The sequence below is a fragment of the Xiphias gladius genome, chromosome 20 (assembly GCF_016859285.1).
Source record: "Xiphias gladius isolate SHS-SW01 ecotype Sanya breed wild chromosome 20, ASM1685928v1, whole genome shotgun sequence".
Taxonomy (NCBI): domain Eukaryota; kingdom Metazoa; phylum Chordata; class Actinopteri; order Istiophoriformes; family Xiphiidae; genus Xiphias; species Xiphias gladius.
In genome coordinates, this window is record NC_053419.1 from 14,724,090 (window position 1) to 14,744,986 (window position 20,897).

The 20,897-nt window shown below is 40.6% G+C and overlaps 1 protein-coding gene across 5 annotated transcripts; it reads right to left on the reverse strand.

Annotated features, from left to right (window-relative positions):
- Positions 1-89: 89 nt before the first annotated feature.
- golga2 (golgin A2) lies at positions 90-20,677 on the reverse strand. 5 transcript variants are annotated; one of them, XM_040157188.1, is made up of 27 exons: positions 20,579-20,677; positions 19,119-19,271; positions 15,849-16,001; positions 15,428-15,474; positions 15,057-15,120; positions 14,314-14,373; positions 13,020-13,100; positions 12,525-12,563; positions 12,338-12,400; positions 11,863-11,956; positions 11,519-11,625; positions 11,208-11,266; positions 10,863-11,004; positions 10,527-10,616; positions 10,166-10,273; positions 9,937-10,024; positions 9,345-9,487; positions 8,955-9,173; positions 8,468-8,581; positions 7,678-7,902; positions 7,196-7,295; positions 6,618-6,709; positions 6,036-6,264; positions 5,681-5,839; positions 5,401-5,507; positions 4,635-4,827; positions 90-3,701 (listed from the first exon to the last, which is right to left on the reverse strand). In XM_040157188.1, exons 1-27 carry the CDS (start codon positions 20,624-20,626, stop codon positions 3,433-3,435), a joined length of 3,246 nt encoding a protein of 1,081 aa, XP_040013122.1. In that variant the 5' UTR covers positions 20,627-20,677; the 3' UTR covers positions 90-3,432. The 5 variants fall into 5 exon arrangements, with proteins under 5 accessions (XP_040013122.1, XP_040013121.1, XP_040013125.1 ...); XM_040157187.1 differs by having other exon boundaries at positions 5,681-5,842; XM_040157191.1 differs by lacking the exon at positions 15,849-16,001 and adding an exon at positions 17,119-17,187 and having other exon boundaries at positions 5,681-5,842.
- Positions 20,678-20,897: the final 220 nt, after the last annotated feature.

The window sequence follows — 20,897 nt, forward strand, 5'->3', positions numbered from 1 at the left end:
ACCTATGACAAATTAAAAAATGTCAGCTGTTTCTGCTTGTATCACAGCTTGGGGTAATTACAAAATGATAAAGGAATGCAGAAACACTGTTTAAGTTGTTCAATCAGTTTTATTCAGTAGAAGGGGAGAAAATATTACTCGGAAACAAAAAAAAAAATCAGCTTCTGTCAGAAGCAGCCCTCGAACGAATCCTTCATTTCCATCCAACAGTCACTTCTATTTTACATTAAAACTGATTAGTTGAGATACTAACTTGCTTCAAATAAATATATTTTCTTTTTTAGTCAATCTTTGTATTAAATCACAGCCAGTCAGTAACCACCAACACCCCGACTCTGTACTCAGAAACACACAGTCAAAGCTGCCAGCAAACATGGCAGAGCAGCTTCCCCCCAACACACACCAGGCATAATGAATATACAATATGTTACACAGTTACAGTATGTACACTGCCTCTTTTACACCAAAGACAATAAATGCTTCAATCACGCACAACATGTTTAACAGTGAGTTAGAAAGTGTGGGAAGTAACTTTATCCACATTGTTTTATTTGTTATTTTACAGGCCTCGAAACAACACCAAGAGGATTTTATTGTCTATTCACCTTTTGGTCTGACCGCTCCCAAAAGTAAAAACCAAAAACTTATTTATGGCATGTTTCAAAGGAAACCAAAGAGTGACAGAATGCTAAGAAGCGAGGAATTTTAAAATCAAGAACAATGAAGTAAATTTATCCCAAAAAAAAAAAAAAAAAAAACCCCAACCATCTGTTACTGCCAAAGTGCTGCGGTTTAGGGTTGACACAGTGCTGTTTACTTTTCCTGAAAACAGCACCAAGTCCACCCAACCTCCACATACCTTACATTCTAATTACATTTTGCTCCCTATAATAGGCTTAAAAGAAGAGAATCTGCAGTAATGTGTTCCGTCCTGTTACTTTTAGTTTTAAATATCAAGTGTGCAATTTAATAATTTCACAAATACAGTATGTCCTCTTCCTCGAAATAAACACAACCAAGAGGATCTCAAAATTCAAACACATCCAAATAAAAGAGGGTCCCTAAGTATTCAGTGGGATTTTTGTATGACTTGCATGAAGAAGACCCTCATGACCTTTCACATGAAAGTCATGAAAGAGACCTCTGCCAAGATTTGGAAAAAATAAGCTGTGATAGTATAGTTCTTGGTTATTAGTTTTAAAAGGGAAAGAGTCCTACACTGAAGAAATCAATTAATCCTCCAATCTACATTTGTGAACATGAGCATCTCTCTCTTAAGGCTAACGCCTGTCATGTCTTCAGGCAAAGAAAAAATTGGGATCTCCCTAATTTCTAATTTCTTTAATGCCAAAAAGAGATTTACTCATGTATTGTTGGACAAAACGAGAATAACAACTTATGAACGTAAAAAAAATTGACTGGTGTAGCTCTCTACTTTTGGAAAGACAGTTGTTAATTTTCTCAAATTCTGATTGGTCCCACACTTTTGGGAATAACATCATGACTTCTTGAAGTGAGCGGTCTCATTAATTTCATCTTCTTCTCATATTTACACACCGTGGTCATCCTCCGAGTGCAACACCACACACGCACACACACACACTTTCAATTAAATTCATTTGCTTCAACTGGAACCCTCAGCTTAAGAGAGAGGCATCATAGGATTCCCCTTTTTCTCCAAAGAGGCTCAATGGTAGAAACAGAGCTGAATGAGAAGCTTTATACAGTTTTAGTGCAATCATACTTATATAATCTGATAGAACTCTACACAAATGTACAACAGATGCTGAAGAGGAAACAGCTTGGATTACACACACACACACACACACACACACACACACACACACACACACACACACACACACACACACACACACACAGTCCAGTTGTAAAGGATGTGCATTAATTGATCTTTGATATGTAGAAGTACAAGCAAAACGTAACAGAAAAGAACAGGCTATTATTAATAGCGTCAATTAGTTTAGAAATTTAAAGACCCCATGAAACAGAAGTTAAAGCTCAGGAAGAAAGATAAGGAAGAAAAATTAATGAATAAACGAGTTATGTGAGTTGAGTGTTGGAATTGTAGACTGTGTTTGTGAATCTTCAGGGCACCAGATTGCAGAATATTCTAAGTACAAAGATGAATTATAACTGCAAATATAGAGATTTTAACACCATACTTCCTATAACTTCTTCAAATACTGTACCCTAACATCTAACATTAAAAAAAAAAAGGCAAAGCTCAAGTCGAACAACTTGCAGAAACAATAATGTGGAGAGCAGCCCCCAGCACAGCACCCACGCTCTACTCTGTATCTGTATGACACTCTGAAGAAGATGCCCTGCTCCAGTGCTGTTCTTGGACAACAATGGAGAAAAAAATGCCTTTTGTTTCTGAACATTTGTTTTTACTCATGGGGTCTTTAAATTGCACCTATCCTGTCACTGAATCAGAAATAATAAAAATGGTGACTTCTCTCAGTCCAACAAGATGTTCAACGTCATTACAACACAAACGTTTCACATATAGTAACACTTTGCTCTGTACAAACATATGACTTATTTTCAGTGTTTGGAGGAAAAAGAAAATGTAGAGAAAAGGTAGTTTTAGGGACAGTATCAATCTGCAACACCTGCCTCCATCTTCCTGAACGCGATCATGTAACTACTGAGCTCTTGACTTTTGAACAGTTTTTCTTTAAAAGCTTTTATGTGCAGTTCCTTTACTGACTTAACTTTAACTTACATCTCGCTCTGCCACCCAACCTGACATCGTCTTGCCGCACCCTACTCCTCACTTCTCTTCACATTACACAAACATACAGGTAAATATTTCAGGTTATTACATTCAAACGTGATGCTTTTTTTTTGGCATGTGAATTGTGTAAAACTGAGATTTGCAATAAAATAAAGTTGCACACAAACAGGCTGCTAATTTGTGACAGCTCTGTAAGTACTGTATCAGCAAGGGGACAGAATATATGGCCCTTTTATTGCACTTATGTGTAAGAATAGAGACGAGAGAGAGGATGGGAATTAAAAATTGCGGTAAGGAGAATAATCAGATTGTGTTTAGGCATACTGATTATCTCCTCTCTGGGAAGAGCATCATGGACAAAAAACACAAACATAAAAACAACAAATAGAAAATATTCTCTCTTTAACCATGCACACATTAGTGCCAACACACAGAACAAAGAGGGGACACTTTAATGTAACTGGGTCAAAGACATTCTCTTTATCTGTGACTGGTTTTGCAGGGTGTCAAATTTTGTGTTTGTGAATACGATCTATAAGCTATAAACATGTTAAACTGTGATGTTCCCCAGACTTCAAGACATGTCCACACACAAACACACACACACACACACACACACACACACACACACACACACATATACACACACAAGCCTTTGTCACACCCACACCTCACACCACCAGGATCTTGACTTCGTCCTGTTCATCAGGCCGGTAGAAGAAGGGGATGCAGGGGTTCTCCCCGAGGAAGTGGGGTGATCTTAGCGCACCCTGGGGGTTCTGGATCTCATGGAGCAGCTGCATGATCTGCTGAGCTGTGCCATCCTCTTTGGGCACCAGGGGCTTGGGGTCGGTCTGGGCTGACTCGGTCGAAAGCGCCTGGGATGAGGAGGCTTCCAGGCCTGTGGTGGGCTCTGACAGAGGAATGACCTCCATGGCTTCTGCAGCAGAGAAAGAGAGGAAGAGCGGAGTAAGTAGTGTTTTTATTAGAAAGAATGGAAAAGGCAGAACATTTATACGGACTGCAGTTATCTGACCGCTGACTTTATTCTAAGTAAGACATTGGGATGAAGCTCTTTTCATGGGTGACACTGCATTTCTACATCAGTCGACAGACTAAGTAGAATAGACCAATTAATGAATAAAGACGCTGACACCACATTGTGCCACAATGTCAGTTTACCCCTGGTATTCTGCCTCAAACTCCGTCTTTCTGTGTTATCACTACCGTGGTATGTCCTTTTGCTATCTTTCCGCAAATTTCGCAAAAGCGCCGTGCATCCCGCCATTCTTGTAACAGCTATTCACAACAGCAGATACAGCTCCAGGGATGCAGGATTTGTCAGTTGCCGTATGTGCTGTATTATGCTACACAACCCACTGCACCGATGTCAAAAATGACCTCCAATAACACCTCTGTATCAGCAATATATCCTAATCTGATTATTGTTTCAGTGAAGTCAGTCTGGACTTCGCTTCCCATTCAATGCTATGAAGAACAAAACTTTCACCTCCAGTCCAGAATTGACCTCGATGACAGTTCAGTGTTTAATAAGAAGCTGTATAATTAACAACTGTGTGGAAGGGTGTTGTCAGCCCCCCAGTGAAATCTGGTCTGACTCAACCTTTACTGTGGGTACATTATCCCGATTAAAGGTAAGTGCTGCAGTCTGATGTTCATGTAAATGGAGTCAATGGGAAAATGGAGAAAACTAAGAAAGAACAGTTCAACTTTCTGGGTGGATGTGGCCTGAGAAAGGACACACTTAACCACGCGACCATCCTCTGGACACAAGATCAATGTGAAACAGTTCTTTATTGATTTATGATGTAGCGAGAGCAGCATAAACGCACATACTCCCGGTTGTGCCTACCTGCTCCGTCGACAGCACTAAGTTCAGTCTGTGCGCGTGCTTGGTGCTCTGGGCGAGAGTGATCCTCCCCGACGGGGAGCAGGTCGGGGTTCACTGTGCTTGCGCTGGCCACAGCCGTGGTGTATCGGCTGTACCAGTCATCCCTCTCAGCCACCAGCCTCATCACCAGATCCTGCAGCTCTGCCAGCTTCGCCTGATGCACAGCAGAGTCACGATGGCCAGGACACAGACAAAATGGTCAGTCGGAAGGAGAACACCAACCTCTTGTAACTTCAATTTCACAAGATTACTGATGACAATATGAAATTATTTTATCATTTGAGAAAGGATATTAGTTTAGAAATGCTGGTCATTGCATAAGAGCTTTCTTAAGACTGACAGCTTTCTTGCTCTTCTTTTCGTCTAATTTTTATTTTGCCAATGAAATCAGTGAACCTCAAAACTATCTAGACAGCATCACATTTTATCATGTTTTGGGAGTGCACCTAAATTACTGTGTCAGTAGCATTCAAGTGCTGACTTTCCATTTTGATTCGGGCTGTCAAAATGAAGCCAGATCAGACTTAGGAATCTTGTGAAACTACATTTTTTGAGATGAAAAAGAGGAAATACAGAAACACGATCAATCTTCCCTTTAGTCTCTACAGGCTCTGAATGTTAGTAAGAAAGAAAACTGAGCAAAAACATGCATCAACACAAATATCTAATGCAACTGTATTGTACAGCATTGATGGTCATTTTTAATAAAAAGGTCTCTATACAGTACCTTCATCTCCTCCTTGTCCTGGGCCAGCATGCTGATGTACTGCTCCTTCTCCTGGTGTTTCTGCTTCATGATGGCCCGCTGACTCTGGTACAGGGCTATGTACTCCCCTGGAAAGACATACAGATATTAAACCAGAAACTTGTATGAGGATGAAGAATTTTTGTCCCTTTATGATAAGTATTTAGATATAAAACACAACCAAAACTCATAAAAATAACATCATGAGAACAAAAACAACAAAAAAAAACAAACAAAACATTGTGCTGTTGCTCAGTATCACCTATAGTGTCAGTCTCTCCAGACAGCTGGATGCAGCGGTGCTCCAGCTCCTCCACCCTCTCCTTCAGGTCAGCTTTCTCTTGCATGAGGGAGGTAAAACGCCGCTGAAGCTTCTCCATGGCAGCTTGCAGGGCCTGATGAACTTCCACTGGCACTCCTCCTTCTAGGCAAGAGACAGCATAAAGTATGCATTAGGATTACATACTGCATCCCATACACCTTATCTTTATAACCAGAAGTTATTACAGAATATAAAGAACACTCAGTCTCCTACTTCAACAGAAAACACAGTCTGGGCTTTTCATTTAAAAACACAAATGTTCTCAAACGCAGACCAACCACGTAGTTTTCCCCACCTGAATGCTCGTGACTGTGTTCACAGTGACTATGTTGGCCCTGAGTGTGATCGTGCTCATGATGATGGTCATGAGCAGGTTTGTGGCTGTAGTGTTGGTGTTCAAGGCTGAGGGCCACAGCCGCCTGGTGCCGGGCTGCCATGTGGAGCCTGTGCTCCTCCTCAAGTTGCCTTCTGGCCTCGTCCCTCTCTGCCTCCAGCTGAGCCAAAGCTCCGCGGATAAACTCCTCCTGTAGGGGGACAGAAAGTGGTGATGAGGATGGTAGGAGGAAGCGGAGGAAGAGGGTGGAATAAGTGTAATGCCAAACTTTCGTCTCATACATAGATTTAACCTATTCTCATTTCAATGTAATTTCTGGGTTTCAAATATTTGTAACCACTGATTGTCCTTTTTTCAGCATCAAAAATCTAAAATAGTTAATTCGCACTGTAATACTAGCATTGACACTGGACCTTGCAAATACCAACTTTAAACTTTGCCTTCCAAATGTGTAATAAAAGTCAAAGAAAAGGAAACCAACAAATCCTTATAGCATATTTGCATAAGTAATTTTTGAGGATGAACATTCATCACCCTCCTCACCATCTCTTTCTGGCTTTCAAAGTCTTCTGGGATAACTATGGAGGGGGACTTCTTTGGACTCTCTTGCAGGGACTGGCTTTCCACTCCATCCCCTAAATTACATAAAGAGAAATTAAAGCTGTTAGATTTAAATAGACATTTTTTCCAATTTCTTAAACATGGTCCCAACATGTAACACTAATTGAGATTGCAGCAGTTCTTACTTTCCCTCTCTGTAGGTGGCACATGCTAGACTAGAACTGTTAGGTCCGAAACTGCCACTGCTGCAGCTCTACTAGTAGAAGGTGTCAGGTTTTCACATCAATGACACGGTGTCCTTGTTTCTTGTGAAAGACTACAGTTTCCAGTTTCTAGGTTTTTGATTCATTTCTTTCAACATCAAGCAAGAAAGCCATTATGGTGTTGGAAATTTGGGTCAAAACCACAGGAATCCTGTGAAGATAACTCGAGCCCTTTATTGGCACTGAATTTCAAATGGTGGGCACACAAAGAAATATAACAGGAAAAAGTTTTGACAGTGACAGTTAATAAACAATAAGGGGAATGTACCAACACATCAGTAAAAAGAGACATCTTACCTTGGTCTCTAGATGATGTAGCAAGACCTGAGCTGTTAAGAAGCTCTTTCACCTCAGCCTTCAGCTGCTCGTTGTCTCTGACTAACTGCTCCAAATGGTCCTGTAGGGGGAGACAGGGAGTCATTCAAAACAGTGAAGGATAAACAGTTACTGAGAGAGAAGAAGGGACAGTGACAGAAAGTGAGGTTTTAAAAGCACATTTTATAGATTAAGGTACTTTGGCTCTGAATTGATTATTTTCTATACTATTAGTGTGTCATGGCCTGACTCCAAACCCTTTGAAGCATTGTTTATATTCTTTCAATCAGTAAGTTTGTTTGACGATATTTACCACACACACACACACACACACACACACACACACACACACACACACACACACACACACACACACACACACAAAAAACACACTTTGCTGCAAAATAGTCTTTGATAGATAACGAAAGGTCCTACGAAAAAGGTCTTATTCCTGATATACACACCTGCGCTTGTTTGAGCTGGCTGTGACTGATCTCCAGCTGCACACGGCCGTGGCTTTCATCATGCTGCAGCCGGTCCATGAGCTGGCTCTGCTGCAGATACTGTTGGTGGAGCTGTTCTCTCTCTGAGGCCAGGGCCTGGTAGCCAGCACAGTACTGCTGCAGGTGGGCCACTACCTGGTCCCTCTGCTCCATCAGACCCTGAGTCTCCTGAATTTTCAATTCCAGCTGGAGGCAGGGGTAATGACAATAGAAATTACATCAAGAAGATGCAGAAATGACTTTGTTGTAAAAGAATTTGTTTAATTTCTTTCTGGATGCTAGTATCAAATACTGTGTTGATGCACTATTGTGTATATGACGGAGAACAAGTATAGAGCACACAAGAAAACGCAGTGAAGTCAGCAGAAGTGCAAAAACTGACAAATGCAACGACATGCAAATCCCTCAGCAGTCCTCCAACTCTGTTTGAAAGTGACGTGTGTGTGTGTGTGTGTGTGTGTACACTTGTAATTCTATCTTTGTGAAAACCAGTTTGAGTTTTAGACCCTGGGGAGCAAGGACATTTTTGGACAGTGAGGACATTTTGGCCGGTCCTCACAACTTTAAAAGGCTGTTTGAGGTTTAACACTTGGTTTTAGGGTTCAGGTTAGAGTTATGGTAAGGGTTGGGGTTAGGCATTTAGTTGTGATGGTTCAGGCTAGGGTAAGGGGCTAGAGATTGCATTGTGTCAATGAGTGTCCTCACAACTAATGTAAGATGTGTGTGTGTGTGTGTGTGAGTGAGACCAAACCTGCTCCTTGACGTTGTGCAGTTCCTCTTGCAGTTCACCCATCCTGCGAGCCAGCTCCTTTTTCACATGTTGCTCTGACTGGATGGCAGTGGTCAGCTCCATGTTCTCATTAGTCTGTACGAATGAAGGAGTAACAGGAATTTTGGCTTAAAAGGCGGTAGTCTGCCACCCTCTGAGGTAATACTTGCTATGAATGTAATTTCCAAATTAATGAACATCTTGTAACTCTCTGTTACAGAGGCACTGATGAAACCTTACTACAACAACCAAATAACAAAAGACAAAAGAGAAGATTAATAAATAAATTCAGAAGCAAGAAGGCAAGCAGGATGCAGGAAAAAGAAATGCCATATGGATATGATAACTGCACCATCAAGGGACATTAGGACAGACGCAAAATAAATGTAATATGAATATGTGTGTATATAAATAACAGCAAAAGCATAATTAAAAAAGGAAAGATGGGCAGCGAGATTTTCAGCCTCACCAGTTTGACAAAACCGTTCTGTAGCTCAGCCAGCTGGTCCTTCAGCGTACGGTTCTGGGTGAGAGCACGGCTAATAGTGGCCTTATCTGACTGAACATCCTCCAACATGCGCCGACGGTCCTCCGCCTCCTGGGATTGGCTCTCCACCTGCCGCTCCATCTCCCCCAGACGTGTCTCCTGCTCTGCACACAGGCGGCTCAGCTGCTCGTTATCTCGCAGCTGGGGGAAATATCACAGGGGTACAACGGTAGGAATAATGAAACATTCACAAATCAATTTGTGTTTTCTTTAAAAATGTTAAGGACAAATTACCCTTGTAATACAGTATATGGATCACATGAAATTTCTATATACATGAACACGTTCATGATTGGACGATGTAATGCATACCTGTGCCTGGAACTGTGCAGTAAGGGCTTCTTTCTCCTGTTGTAGTGTGCTGAGGCTCCCTTGCAGAGCCACCTCACTCTCTGATGGGCCTGAGGACTGGGTCTCTGCATTAGCCTGAGCCTCTCTCTCCTGGGACAATAACGCTGGAGGAACAGAAGACGAATGGCAGTTATCAAGTTTAATAATTTTGGTACATTGAAATACACTACACTATGGTAGCTGCGCAATCTGCGTGTGCTGAGCATTTAGAATGAATGCTAGCGCGCATATGTTACAGCTTTTAAATATTATGCTGAACTATCATACAAAAAACTGCTTGTGTGAATACCTGACAATAATTATAATCTAGCACTGATGTTAATTTTACTGTGGAGGGTAAAAGAGTGCTCTATTCTCTTTTGCCATCTGAAGTTTGCTTTCCTTAATCTGAAAAGCTCCTGGAACAAGTTGTACATTGCTCAAAGATCTGCGGAGAACCAATTCGGGAAATTGGTCACCTTAACTAACAGAAGCATTTTTCACATCAAGGAGGGGACAAAAAGTAGTGAGGAAAATGAAGAAGCGCTAGACGAGGGCGGTGTGCCCTTAATACCTGCAGCATTCTTCAGCTCTGCGATGCTGGCCTCTAGTTCTTGGACTCGGTTGATGTTTCTGTCCCTCTCCTCTGCAACCAGTGACACCTGTGCAGACATTGACACACGTTAGTTAGTCATTCTTTTGACACCAATACAAAAAAACAACAACAAAGAACATATCACTCTCTTTATTTTCAAAGCTACAGTCAACCACAATGTCTCTGCTGATGTTGCTACATAGTTTACCTGCGTTAGCAGCAGTTCTGTTTTGTCCTTCCATACACGGCCCTCTTCCTGGATCTGCTCTGCATAACAGTCCCTCTCCGTCTTCAGCTGGGCAATTGACTCCGTCAGCTACAACATCATAAACATAAAGGAGAAAACTGCGTTAACAAAACAAAACTTTCTGGACAGGAGAGATAAATGGGCAGGAGTTTCATAGTAGTCTTTGGTGGTTCATTTTTTATGACGACTGTGGCTGAGGTATATATTTCTGTGCACCAACTCAGAACACTTTAAATTGATATCCACACTGACAGGCAAGTACAATGACACACAGTGGAGAGTTACGTAGAAAACTGTACGTGAAAGGTCCTTGCACACAGACCTGGTGATTGTGCGCCACCAGCTGCTGCTTCTCTTCCAGCAGTAACTGGACCTGCTGGTTGGCACTGGTGGGATCTGACTGACTGGAGCACTGGAGAAAAAAAAAAAAAAAAAGAAAAACACAGGAGTTAAATGCAGGTTAATACATTAAAAAAAATAAAATAAAAATCTGGCTGCATTGTAGGCACACAACCAAATTGAAACTAATCCAGAACATTGACTTTTGTACATACAATGGATTGACTATTGAGTTGTTCCACCACTTCCAAATATGGGTAAGAGAAAGATGAGTTTTAACATGTCTAGTGTAAAATGTTGTGCTTGGGGTTTAATGCACCTGTTGCAACATGAGGTCAGCAATCTCGAGCCTTTTGCGAAGCTCTTCTAGCTCCAGTCTCATTGCTCCATTCTCCTGTGTATTCAGTTTCAACTGCTCAGACAACTCTGAGCTCTGCTGCTTCAACTCCTCACTCAAATTGCTGCAAACATAAACACATTTGCAGAGATTGTTCATCATTTGAATCCTACCAGATTCTAATAGGACTTGTTCATGCCATCTTTTGCTTTACGTACAATTTGAAGGATTTGAATTACATTATTTAATGTCAAAGCAAGTCATAGCAAATCGTCTGCTGTGAAATCTTATTAAATACATCATGTATGCTAGGATTAAGTGACTTACTTTACTCTAAACACCTCTAGCCTCAAGCTGTCTCTCTCCTTTTCAAGCTCTTTGTTGTGCTGGAGACAAAAAGCAAAACATTTATTAAAAATAATAGACACTTAGCCAGCATGACAAAAACATCTCAGAAAATAATTTAAAACAACTGAAAAGAAGGATGTAGGTAATGCTTCTGTGTCTGTTTCATGTGAGGCTGCCCATCTGTATTACATGCATGCAGCTGATTGCGAGCTCAGTAAGTTTGTTCTGTATATTGCATCTGCATTTTTCATTTCAGTGAATTCTTTTTACATGGAGTAATGACTGCAAACCTTTTCAAATTGTTTCTGCTGTGTTGAGACAGATGAGAGAGTTCTCTCAAGCTCTGACACTCTCTGCTTTGTTGCTTGCAGACGGTTGTTCAACTCCTCTGCCTCCGCTATATACACACACACACACACACACACACACACACACACACACACACACACACACACACACACACACACACACACACACACACACACACACACACACACACACACACACACACACACAGAGACACAGAGACACACACAAAAAAACTGTTAACTACCTGCTGTATGGATGGAGTCTTGCCAGGATGAAAAATTCTCATTCAAGTCTATTTACCACTGATTATATAAAACACACGCACCTGTTTTCTGCCGTGCGGCCTGTTGTGTGTATTGTAGTGCTGTCTGTAGCTCTGATTTCTCTGATACCAGTATACCAATAGTCTGGATGTGAACCTAAGAAGAGGAAAAGCAAATAGAGAGCGCAGTTCTGTATGAGTCTAGATAATGTCAACTGATTTTACATAAAGTCCCTCATTAAATCACAACACAAACTAAATTTTCTCTACATAGACTACACACTGAATAAATGTTTGTCAGGGTGAGCCAATGGGGGAGGTAGGGTTGGAATGGGGAGGGTGTGTTCTCTGATCACATTTCTATAGATTTTATACCAGGGTTACATCAGGAACTTTGACATAATACATTACACTGCAATACTATGAGACGTTTTACCTGTTTTGTTTTTTTTTTTCTCTTTCTGCTGAGACACAAGTTATATAAATGCTAAAAATGCACCGACAAATTCAATGAATGTGTTTGGCCATGAGAAGTTACCTGTAACTGCTCTCGCATGGCTCCTTGCTCTTTTGAAAATCTCTGCTCAAATTCTTTTCGCTCCTGAAGGAAGAAAAATACACAGTTCATGAATGATCAGGAAGGAAACTAAAATTCACTAGACCGGAAAAAATAGAGACAGGAATGAACAGACAGTCAAGCAGACAGAAGGAAACAATCTGTTTACCTTTTGTAGCTGATCTGTGAGCGCCTGAGATTGCTGTGCCTGCCAGATCAAGAGGATAGAAATTTAAGTTTGGGCGAAATCGACATGTCTTTCATCACCCCAGCAGTGTAACACAATTCTATGAAACGTAACCAAATTTCTGGCAAAAAAAGACCTCATCTGCATGCCGGACAGGACAGGGATAGCAGAAAGTACTGAAATAATGAACCTTACAATTAGGCATCTACCATCAGGTTATTACAGTTCTGCACCTAAACTTCACTTAATGCTGTGGCTATACTTTGTAGAAATGTATTTAAGCCAACCTAAGTGAAAGATAAATAAATAACATGAAAACCATGCATGAATACTTCCAATGTGTAGTTACTCAAGATGACATGCAGAATGCACACAGTACATGCACTGATGTGGTAATAAATTGTGGGAGGGCTGTAAAGGGGTTACTCAATTCACACAGGGGTGCGCACACAAATACGCACACACACAGCTTCTTACCAGCTGGTCTAGCTGGGTATTGAGCTGAGAGTTTGTTAGGTTGCTGGACTCCAGGGCCGCTGCCAGCTCCTGGTTCCGACTCTATCACGTGCACACATGCATCCGGTAAAGGAAAAAAAAAAAAAAAAAAAAAAAAAAAGAGAGGGATAAAGTGCAGTGGCAAAAGTCAAAGAAACAAAGAACACATGGAAAGAGGAGAAAAATTCAAATGTGAATCATTAACATGGAGGCAAACAATAGCACCTTTACAAGTGGTGCAAAAATGTGTTCTTAACAATGAGACGTGAAGCAAATAATTAAAATACATGATGGTTGTTAAACCAGTTGAAAACTAGTGCAGCCATTATAACCATCTATTTAAGTATCATTTGCAAGATGTGGACAGGATCCATATGACCTCAGTTTCTCATATGAAGTCCCTGCCCACTGCTAAGAGCTTCCAAGTTCCACTTAATGGACTAATCTATGAGTCATCCCACAGTGTGGTAATTGAAATAACATTACATGGTGCATAGGGGCAAAACAGAGATTTCTGGGTAACAGCATGTTTCTGTACTTCTCTTATTGCCCTTACCAAAAAGACCACTTATCACAGTCTTGGAAGTTCCATCTAATTTGCAAGAGTTTGGTGTTATTTAACTCTTTTCCAACTTTTCCATCTTTTCCATACTATACAGTATCAATCATCATCAGTCCTTTTCCACCTTTTATCAATAACTGAGACTAAACTACCGATGCAGCCCTTGTTGTAGGAGGCAATTATGATACATTTTTAAAACACCTCCACTGTTCTCTTGCTTTGTCGCATCAAGTTATAATAAATTGAAGCTCTAGGCTCACTCAGTGGAGTACACGTGATGTACTCTATGTGGTTAATTAAATTACAAAAAGCCAGAAAGCCCAAAGAGTCACAATGAGTTTTGGGTAGATTACTCTGCTAATGCTGAAAAAATTAGGCTTACCATTTCAGACAGCTAGCTAGCGTAGTATCCTATAACTAATAATAAAGTGCTGCCAGAGAAAATCCAATCAGGGCACAGTATTTTGAAACTGATTTGAGTTTCACTTTATATTCAGGCATAGTGCGATAAAAATTATCCCATGCTTAAAATAAGTCCTGGTTATACCATGAATCTAGAGAGAGCAGCAGAGAATTATGCCTCATATGATGTGGCTGCTGCTGATAATCCCACGGCATGGATGGATTATTGTATGACTTGACTGACTTCTAGTTTCGGTTTGAAATTTCAAAACAAGTCTTTAGTTCGCAGAAAATGTTAGATTTCCATCTTACCTCGAGTTCTCTCTCACTGACAGTAGTTGCACTATCTCCATTCACATACGCAGAAGATGACTGAAATGATACAGACCCTCACATTAATGCACTTCCAACACAGAATTCCTCATATGTTGTCATCACATGAAAAATGATCTGTCTCCTCATGCTTAAAGCTGAAACATAGTGGATGCACTGCAGATGGGTAATCTGTTTGGACAGCAGCAGTAACATCTGCATGTCACCACCATGTGGGGCAACAATACTTTGGCATATTTTCTCGAGAGTTACATAATATAGTTCATAATATTATATTTATGTGTGAGTGGCTATTTGATCAGCCAGATGCATGTCTATAACGATCGAATTAATTATTTTAGACAGTAAAAGGTCACTGTGTCTCAGAAACCTGACAAAAAGCACACTTCGTGTTTTGCTACTGACTGTGCAAAACCAAACTAAGTTTTGAGGAAATATATCAAACTGGTTTGGTGCACCCGTTGATGCTGTAAGTGTGCTTGAGACCACTGGGAACAAGTGGCAAATTAGAAAATGCTTCCATTGCATTCCTGCCAAGAATAGATGCAACATACCCTTGTTGAAAGTGCACATCAGTGGCGGTGTGTTATTGTTAAAAGCCCAGCATCGCATGACAAAGAATTGTGTGTGTGTGTGTGTGTGTGTGTGTGTGTGTGTGTGTGTGTGTGTGTGAGAGGCAGAGAGAGAGAAATGGGATGACACTGGTGACTCTAAAATCGTACCTCAGAGACCAGGCCGTTCAGTTGCTGTGAGAGCTGTCGCAGGCTCTCTGTGGAAGACAGTGGTCTGCAGGATAACACATGTAAACACACGCATAAACACACATTCGGAGACACAGACTAGACATTATTATAATTGAATACAATGTGCAATAAATCTTCAAATCCAAATTCTAAACATACAGCTTTTGATAGCTTTTAAAAGTTGTTTTTTTAGGGAAACACTTCAAGTTGTATTAGAGCAAAAACCTGTCATATAAAATATATAACCAGTCAACATGCATAAATACAGTCTCTCTCTTATTTATGTGTGGTGAGTTTTTCCATAAAAAGATGCAAGGGTGTGAGTGGCAGTGAGGAGTCAGGTAACCCACCTATTTTCCTCTGTTAAACTCTCATTGCCATTGGTATCAGGATAATCCTGCAGCGATAAAGACAGATTGAAAGAGGAAGAGAGCGTAAGAGAGTCAGGCAGAAGGACAAAGAGAAGAGAAGGAAGACAAAAAATACAGTGACAACATTTGAGAAAAAGGAATTTGCATGTTGATAGAGCAAATTAAGCAAAACAAAACACCAAAAACAACACAATCAGAGATGTGGTGAATCTGTTGTTTTCATCACACACACATATATTAGTTATAATGCAGCATTTGGCAACAGACTTATCAGAGTCATTACGCTAAGGCTTATAATCTTAGGTGTGATGGACAGACAGGAGTAAGAATAACAGCAATAAGATAGGTTCTTAGAGGCAGAGAAGGAAAGAGAGAAAATGACTGAAAGTGAGTGACACACCTGCAGGTCAGCGTTTTGACCGACAGACTCAGGGTTATTAGTAGTGTTAGCACTAGCAGGGTTAGACACAGGTGAGCCGCGACCAGGCTCGCCCCTTGGGTCCTCCAGCAGCTGAGGAACTGAAGACCCCATGGGCTCCACGTCAGCAAAGGTCTGAGGTGACACATACACAAAAAAAGCACACACAGGTTTATGCCGAGAAAAAGGGCAGTAATGATGAAAAAGCGACAGCAAAACCACAATGATGTTGCAAACTTTAAGTGTGTACATGCATGCTTGATTACTTGATTACTGTACTGACTCGGATTAAGGTGACAGTTCGATTAAGTTAATTATGTCATTTATATATCGAGATGAATCATGACAGACCAAAAGCTGAGAGAACAATGATGGGAACTTGCTGGTGTTTATTTTTGAGTTAACCACCTTACAAAGCACTTTAAGCTATGTTACTTGAAGCAGTAGCTATTTTGCTGATGCCGCCCCAATTTTACCTATCACTGCTACCCATGAAGCTATCTGAAACGTTCGTGGAATGAAAGCACTGAAAGAACTGAGACTATGCAGTATGAATGCCAAAAGTTTTTGAATGACTGATACTTAACCCCTCTCTGTTACTTGAGTTACGCTCACTCTGACTTTGACCTTGATGCGAGCAAGACATTTGCAATAAAAATAACACCTTTATGAGTGCATGTAAAAAAGCCAAAGAAAAACAACAACAAACACAAAAGCAGTGATGAGAACATAGTTTAAAAAAAAAGCGAAAGACACATAAATTCCTTGTTTTCACAGATGCATGCCCGCATGATGCACCCAGCTGAAGATAACACAGCCATGCAACTACTGAGACTCATGCCACCCACTGTGCATACCCTGCCAATCCAAATGTACTTCTACATTGGATTGTGAACTCCACGAGATCACCAACAGTACTTGGATGAACTCATTGAAATAACTGAGCACCCTCCACGTTTCTTCTCCAATAATGCACTCTTGACATGGATTTAAAAAGCACAGCACTGATGCAAGAATTTGCACTCAAACATGTCACATGCTTTCTGATCTATGTGAAAGACAGAATAAGTGCACTTGACATAAGAGGGATGTAAGAATGGGGGAAGTGAGGTAGAATATTAAATACCACATGAGCAGCCGCTATTTAGAGCAGAGGGATGCAGAGACAGAAAAAACAGGCAGGGAAGAAACAAAGAAAGGAGAGAGAGAGAGAGAGAGAGAGAGAGAGAGAGAGAGAGAGAAAGAGGCTCACCTGACTGTTGCCATAAGGAGGTAGGACTACTCCATTGCTTTTACTAAGTGCTTTCAGAATACTGTCAAACTACAGGAAAGAAGAAACAAGGACAGAGAGTGAAAGAGTTCTGAAAGAGGAGAGAGTAATTTAGAAAGTGACAGTGATATAGACAAACAGGCACAGAGAAGCAGCTGCTACAAGAAATCTTAGAAGGAGGAGGTCTAGAAGAGTCGAGGGAGGGGAATGAGGAGAAACTGAGGCTTGTATTCCTGGTTCAAGAGGTCAGTAAATGTTGGCTGCATTTCTAGAGCCTTTTATACCATTGATAATCAGAATAACCTTATCCAAATAAAAAAAATGACTCATGTAAACACTTAAATCTGAATAAGAGCCTTGGGGCAGCACATCCTACAATCAGCTTTACAAAATCACATTCTAAACTTGATCACGTCTTCCATTGCTATCATAACATTCACTAATCAATTGCCTACTCTTATTCACCCTTACATGTAAAGCCAACTTAAATAGTATTCCCTTTCTTAAAGCCTAAAGACATAAAACACTTTATTTAGAAACTAATCAGGTAAAAATAAGAATCTTAATAAGATGAAATATCTTCATCGGTGGTCATTGTTGTAAAATTTGTTCTGACCTCTACAGCTGAACTCCTGTTGGTTACTGCCATACTGCCCATACTTTTTTGTCTTGTCCTGCATCAGATTGCATGAGTGTAGCCAATCTTGACCCACCAAATATCAAACATGTTTGGAAAAAATATTGCATCAGCACAAAAAAACAAGACTCAGCGCCGAGATCTCGAGCTGTGACAAGACCCAATTCAAATTAGGCTCATAAAACTACTGACCGACATGGTCTGTGGAAAACTGACCTGAATGTCAGCCCATGTGTGTTAAAGCTGTGTGCTGGAGTCACATGCATAACTGTGTGTCCTCACTTAGCCAGTAGTTTTCAAACAACATTGGCCTTGTTACTACATAATTTCTAATTCAAAACAACTGTAATTCTAATTTTGACACATTAAAAATAACTAAGTAATCAATAACTGCTTCCACAATAATGATTATTTAATTATTATAATTCAGATATAGACACTAAAGGATAAACTGTCTACATTCAGTCCCTTGAATCCGAAAAGAATACAAATCAAAGGCTATTATAGAGAGAGAACATCTAGAGGAGATTGCTACTCCTGATGGCTAAACTTCAAAAGCCTATCACATGTATACATAAATGTGTTTTTATAATTTTATTTAAATTTCCATATACAATAAATTGACTGCTCATACGACATAAAGCAATATGCAAAACTGATGGTCAACTGACAATTGAAACAAAAATGAAACCCTAGTGTATCTTCAGGTTGACTTGTCCAGTGTCCTAGTCTTTCTTGAATAAACATTTTTTCACCCTATCACCTGGTCAGCAGATACTGTTGTTGTTAACACTGCTACTGTGTAGTTGGCAGTGTGTGTGTCTGAGAGCCTGGAGGAAATTATTTGCCAACTTGACAATAATTCAGCCATATCATTTCACAACCAGCATAATATTTTGTGATCAATGGCCGAGGAGGCCATTTTAAATCATTTGAGTTGGAGAAAACAAACAATAAAGGACTTAAGCTGAAAGCATGTGGATCTCTTTTATCAAGTATTCTGCATATGTGTACCTGCCAGCCAAAAGTCAGTATAAAAATGTTGGACTATTGAAGTAAGGCAGGTTGTATGTGCTATAAATGACATCTACTTACACAAAACTAACTAGACTTATCTTTTTCCTGTCTGTTGTAAACAGCCAACATTACAGTGGACTTAAATGCTTTCTAATGTTATAACAGTGGTTAATATACAAATAGGAAAAAAAAAAATTCACATAGTCACACTAGGTTTGACAAAACCAGACATGACATTGACTGTCAACCACAAAGAGAGGTTATTATTTGATCAAGAGCAGCAAAATGACAAGCAGTCAAATAAATGGAAAGACTAGGTCTGACTTACATTGATTGGATTGTTTCTATCTGTTGAAGGTGCATCGAGTTGGCTCAGTCCCTTCAGCTTCCTCTTCTTCTTGGCCCCTGCTCCGCCACCTCCTCCACCACCCTTTTCTCCTCCTACACTAGCAGGGGAGCTCTTCTGCTGAAACTCCTTCAGCTGAGCAGCACGTGAGAGAACAAAACAACAGATGTGTGAACAGGGATGCAGCAAGTATTTCTTATTGTCCAGAAAGAAAATTCCTCTGCTACCTGTTTTACAAAAGCCATCAAATTTTCTGTTCAACCTACCACTGAAATTGTTCAGAGCAAGTCATCTCCAATGAATGAACTGAATTAGGAGATGTGAATTTGGTCTGCGATAAAGTCGGGGATGCACTGCTCCCATTCTCTGACAATACACCAGCTACTCAAAAGATCTTGTTTCAGTTGTAGCCTAAAGTGCATAGCCACTGCCAAGAAGTTGTTGACTGTCACCTTGACTTGCTTGTTCACTGTTTTAAACCAACCAAGATGAAGTTGATAAACTGTGGCAAAGTAAGATCATCTATTTGTAGTTTACCCATGTAGCAATTAAAACATACTTTGTCGTTCCTGAGTGTTGGGGAACTCCTGGACCTGCCATTTTTAAAACACTGTGGTTGAATTGCAGCGAAATGTCAAGTTTGATCACCACGAGATCACCGAAGATTGTAGGGCAGCAAAAGCTGCTGACGAGTCATTTCCTGAAGCTAACATTTCACAGCTGATAAGGCCATCTTTCTGACTAGCCGAACAGCACACCTAGCCAAAGCACACAGCAGGACAGGGAAGAGGGGTGTCAGCTGTCAAAACAGTCCCCGTCATTCTATCCAGCTAACTGTGCTACAATGTTAGCCCACTATTTGTTTTAGTTTAAAATTACTGTTTGATGGCCATTTTTATGGATAAATGAGCTATCATGCAAGACAAGACAGGAAGCTGCCTGTCTGTTGTGTAGCAATCTTTACATTCACACATAACCAACTATTCATTAGTTAGCTATGTTGCTAATGTTAACTTGCCTTAGTTAGCACGTTGTGGTTTGCTAATAACTACATTTAACGGTAGCTAGAAAGACACATCAAACCAATAGGCAAAGCGAGTAAGTTTAATTAACCACTGACTTACTATACGGCGTGAGATGCTTTAAATGCATCTACGAACTAAAAATAGTCTACATAATCTGGGAAAGTTAATGCTATCAGTAGAGGCCGAGAAGACGCACCGATCTCTCCTGCGCATTGAACCCTCGAGAGGAGCGATTAAGGTGGGACAAGCGACAGCGCAGAGGTCGGACAACGTGTAATGACAACACCCCTGCTCCGTAAGGAAATTTGTAACAGAATGGGGGGAAAAAAACCCCCACCAGCAACACAAACCCGCAAACGAGAAACAGGAGTGGGGCCTCCGATGACAGGTAGACAGGTAGGTTCTGGAATACCTTACCTTTTTCTTAGCTGCAGCGAGTTTTATTTGCCTGCTCTGGTCGGCCATCCTGCTGCTCTGCTCAACGGACCGAACCACGTCATCAGTTTGGTGCCTGGTGCTATCTCTGCCGACGGGGGCGCAGTTCTTGGGCTGTGGTCCTCACTTAAAAAAATAAAAAATAAAAAAAAAAATCCAGAAATTTGTTTGATTCAAGCATAAAGATTTACTTTACACATTCCCGTTTCGTTTATGTAGTTGATATGTAAGGCGCCAGATGCTGTAAACGATGTTTACAACGCAATTTATCCCATTGTGACTTGATTGTCTTCTTTCTTTC

What these genes read in the sequence shown, in the direction of transcription:
- golga2 (XM_040157187.1), bottom strand. Translation starts at nt 20,626, where the DNA reads ATGGCCGACCAGAGCAGGCAAATAAAACTCGCTGCAGCTAAGAAAAAG. An exon ending in TTGAAAGCCAGAAAGAGATG is followed by an intron (nt 6,265 to 6,617) that starts GTGAGGAGGGTG and finishes GTCCCCCTACAG; the next exon opens with GAGGAGTTTATCCGCGGAGC. An exon ending in TGGAGAGACTGACACTATAG is followed by an intron (nt 5,508 to 5,680) that starts GTGATACTGAGC and finishes ATGTCTTTCCAG; the next exon opens with GGGAGTACATAGCCCTGTAC.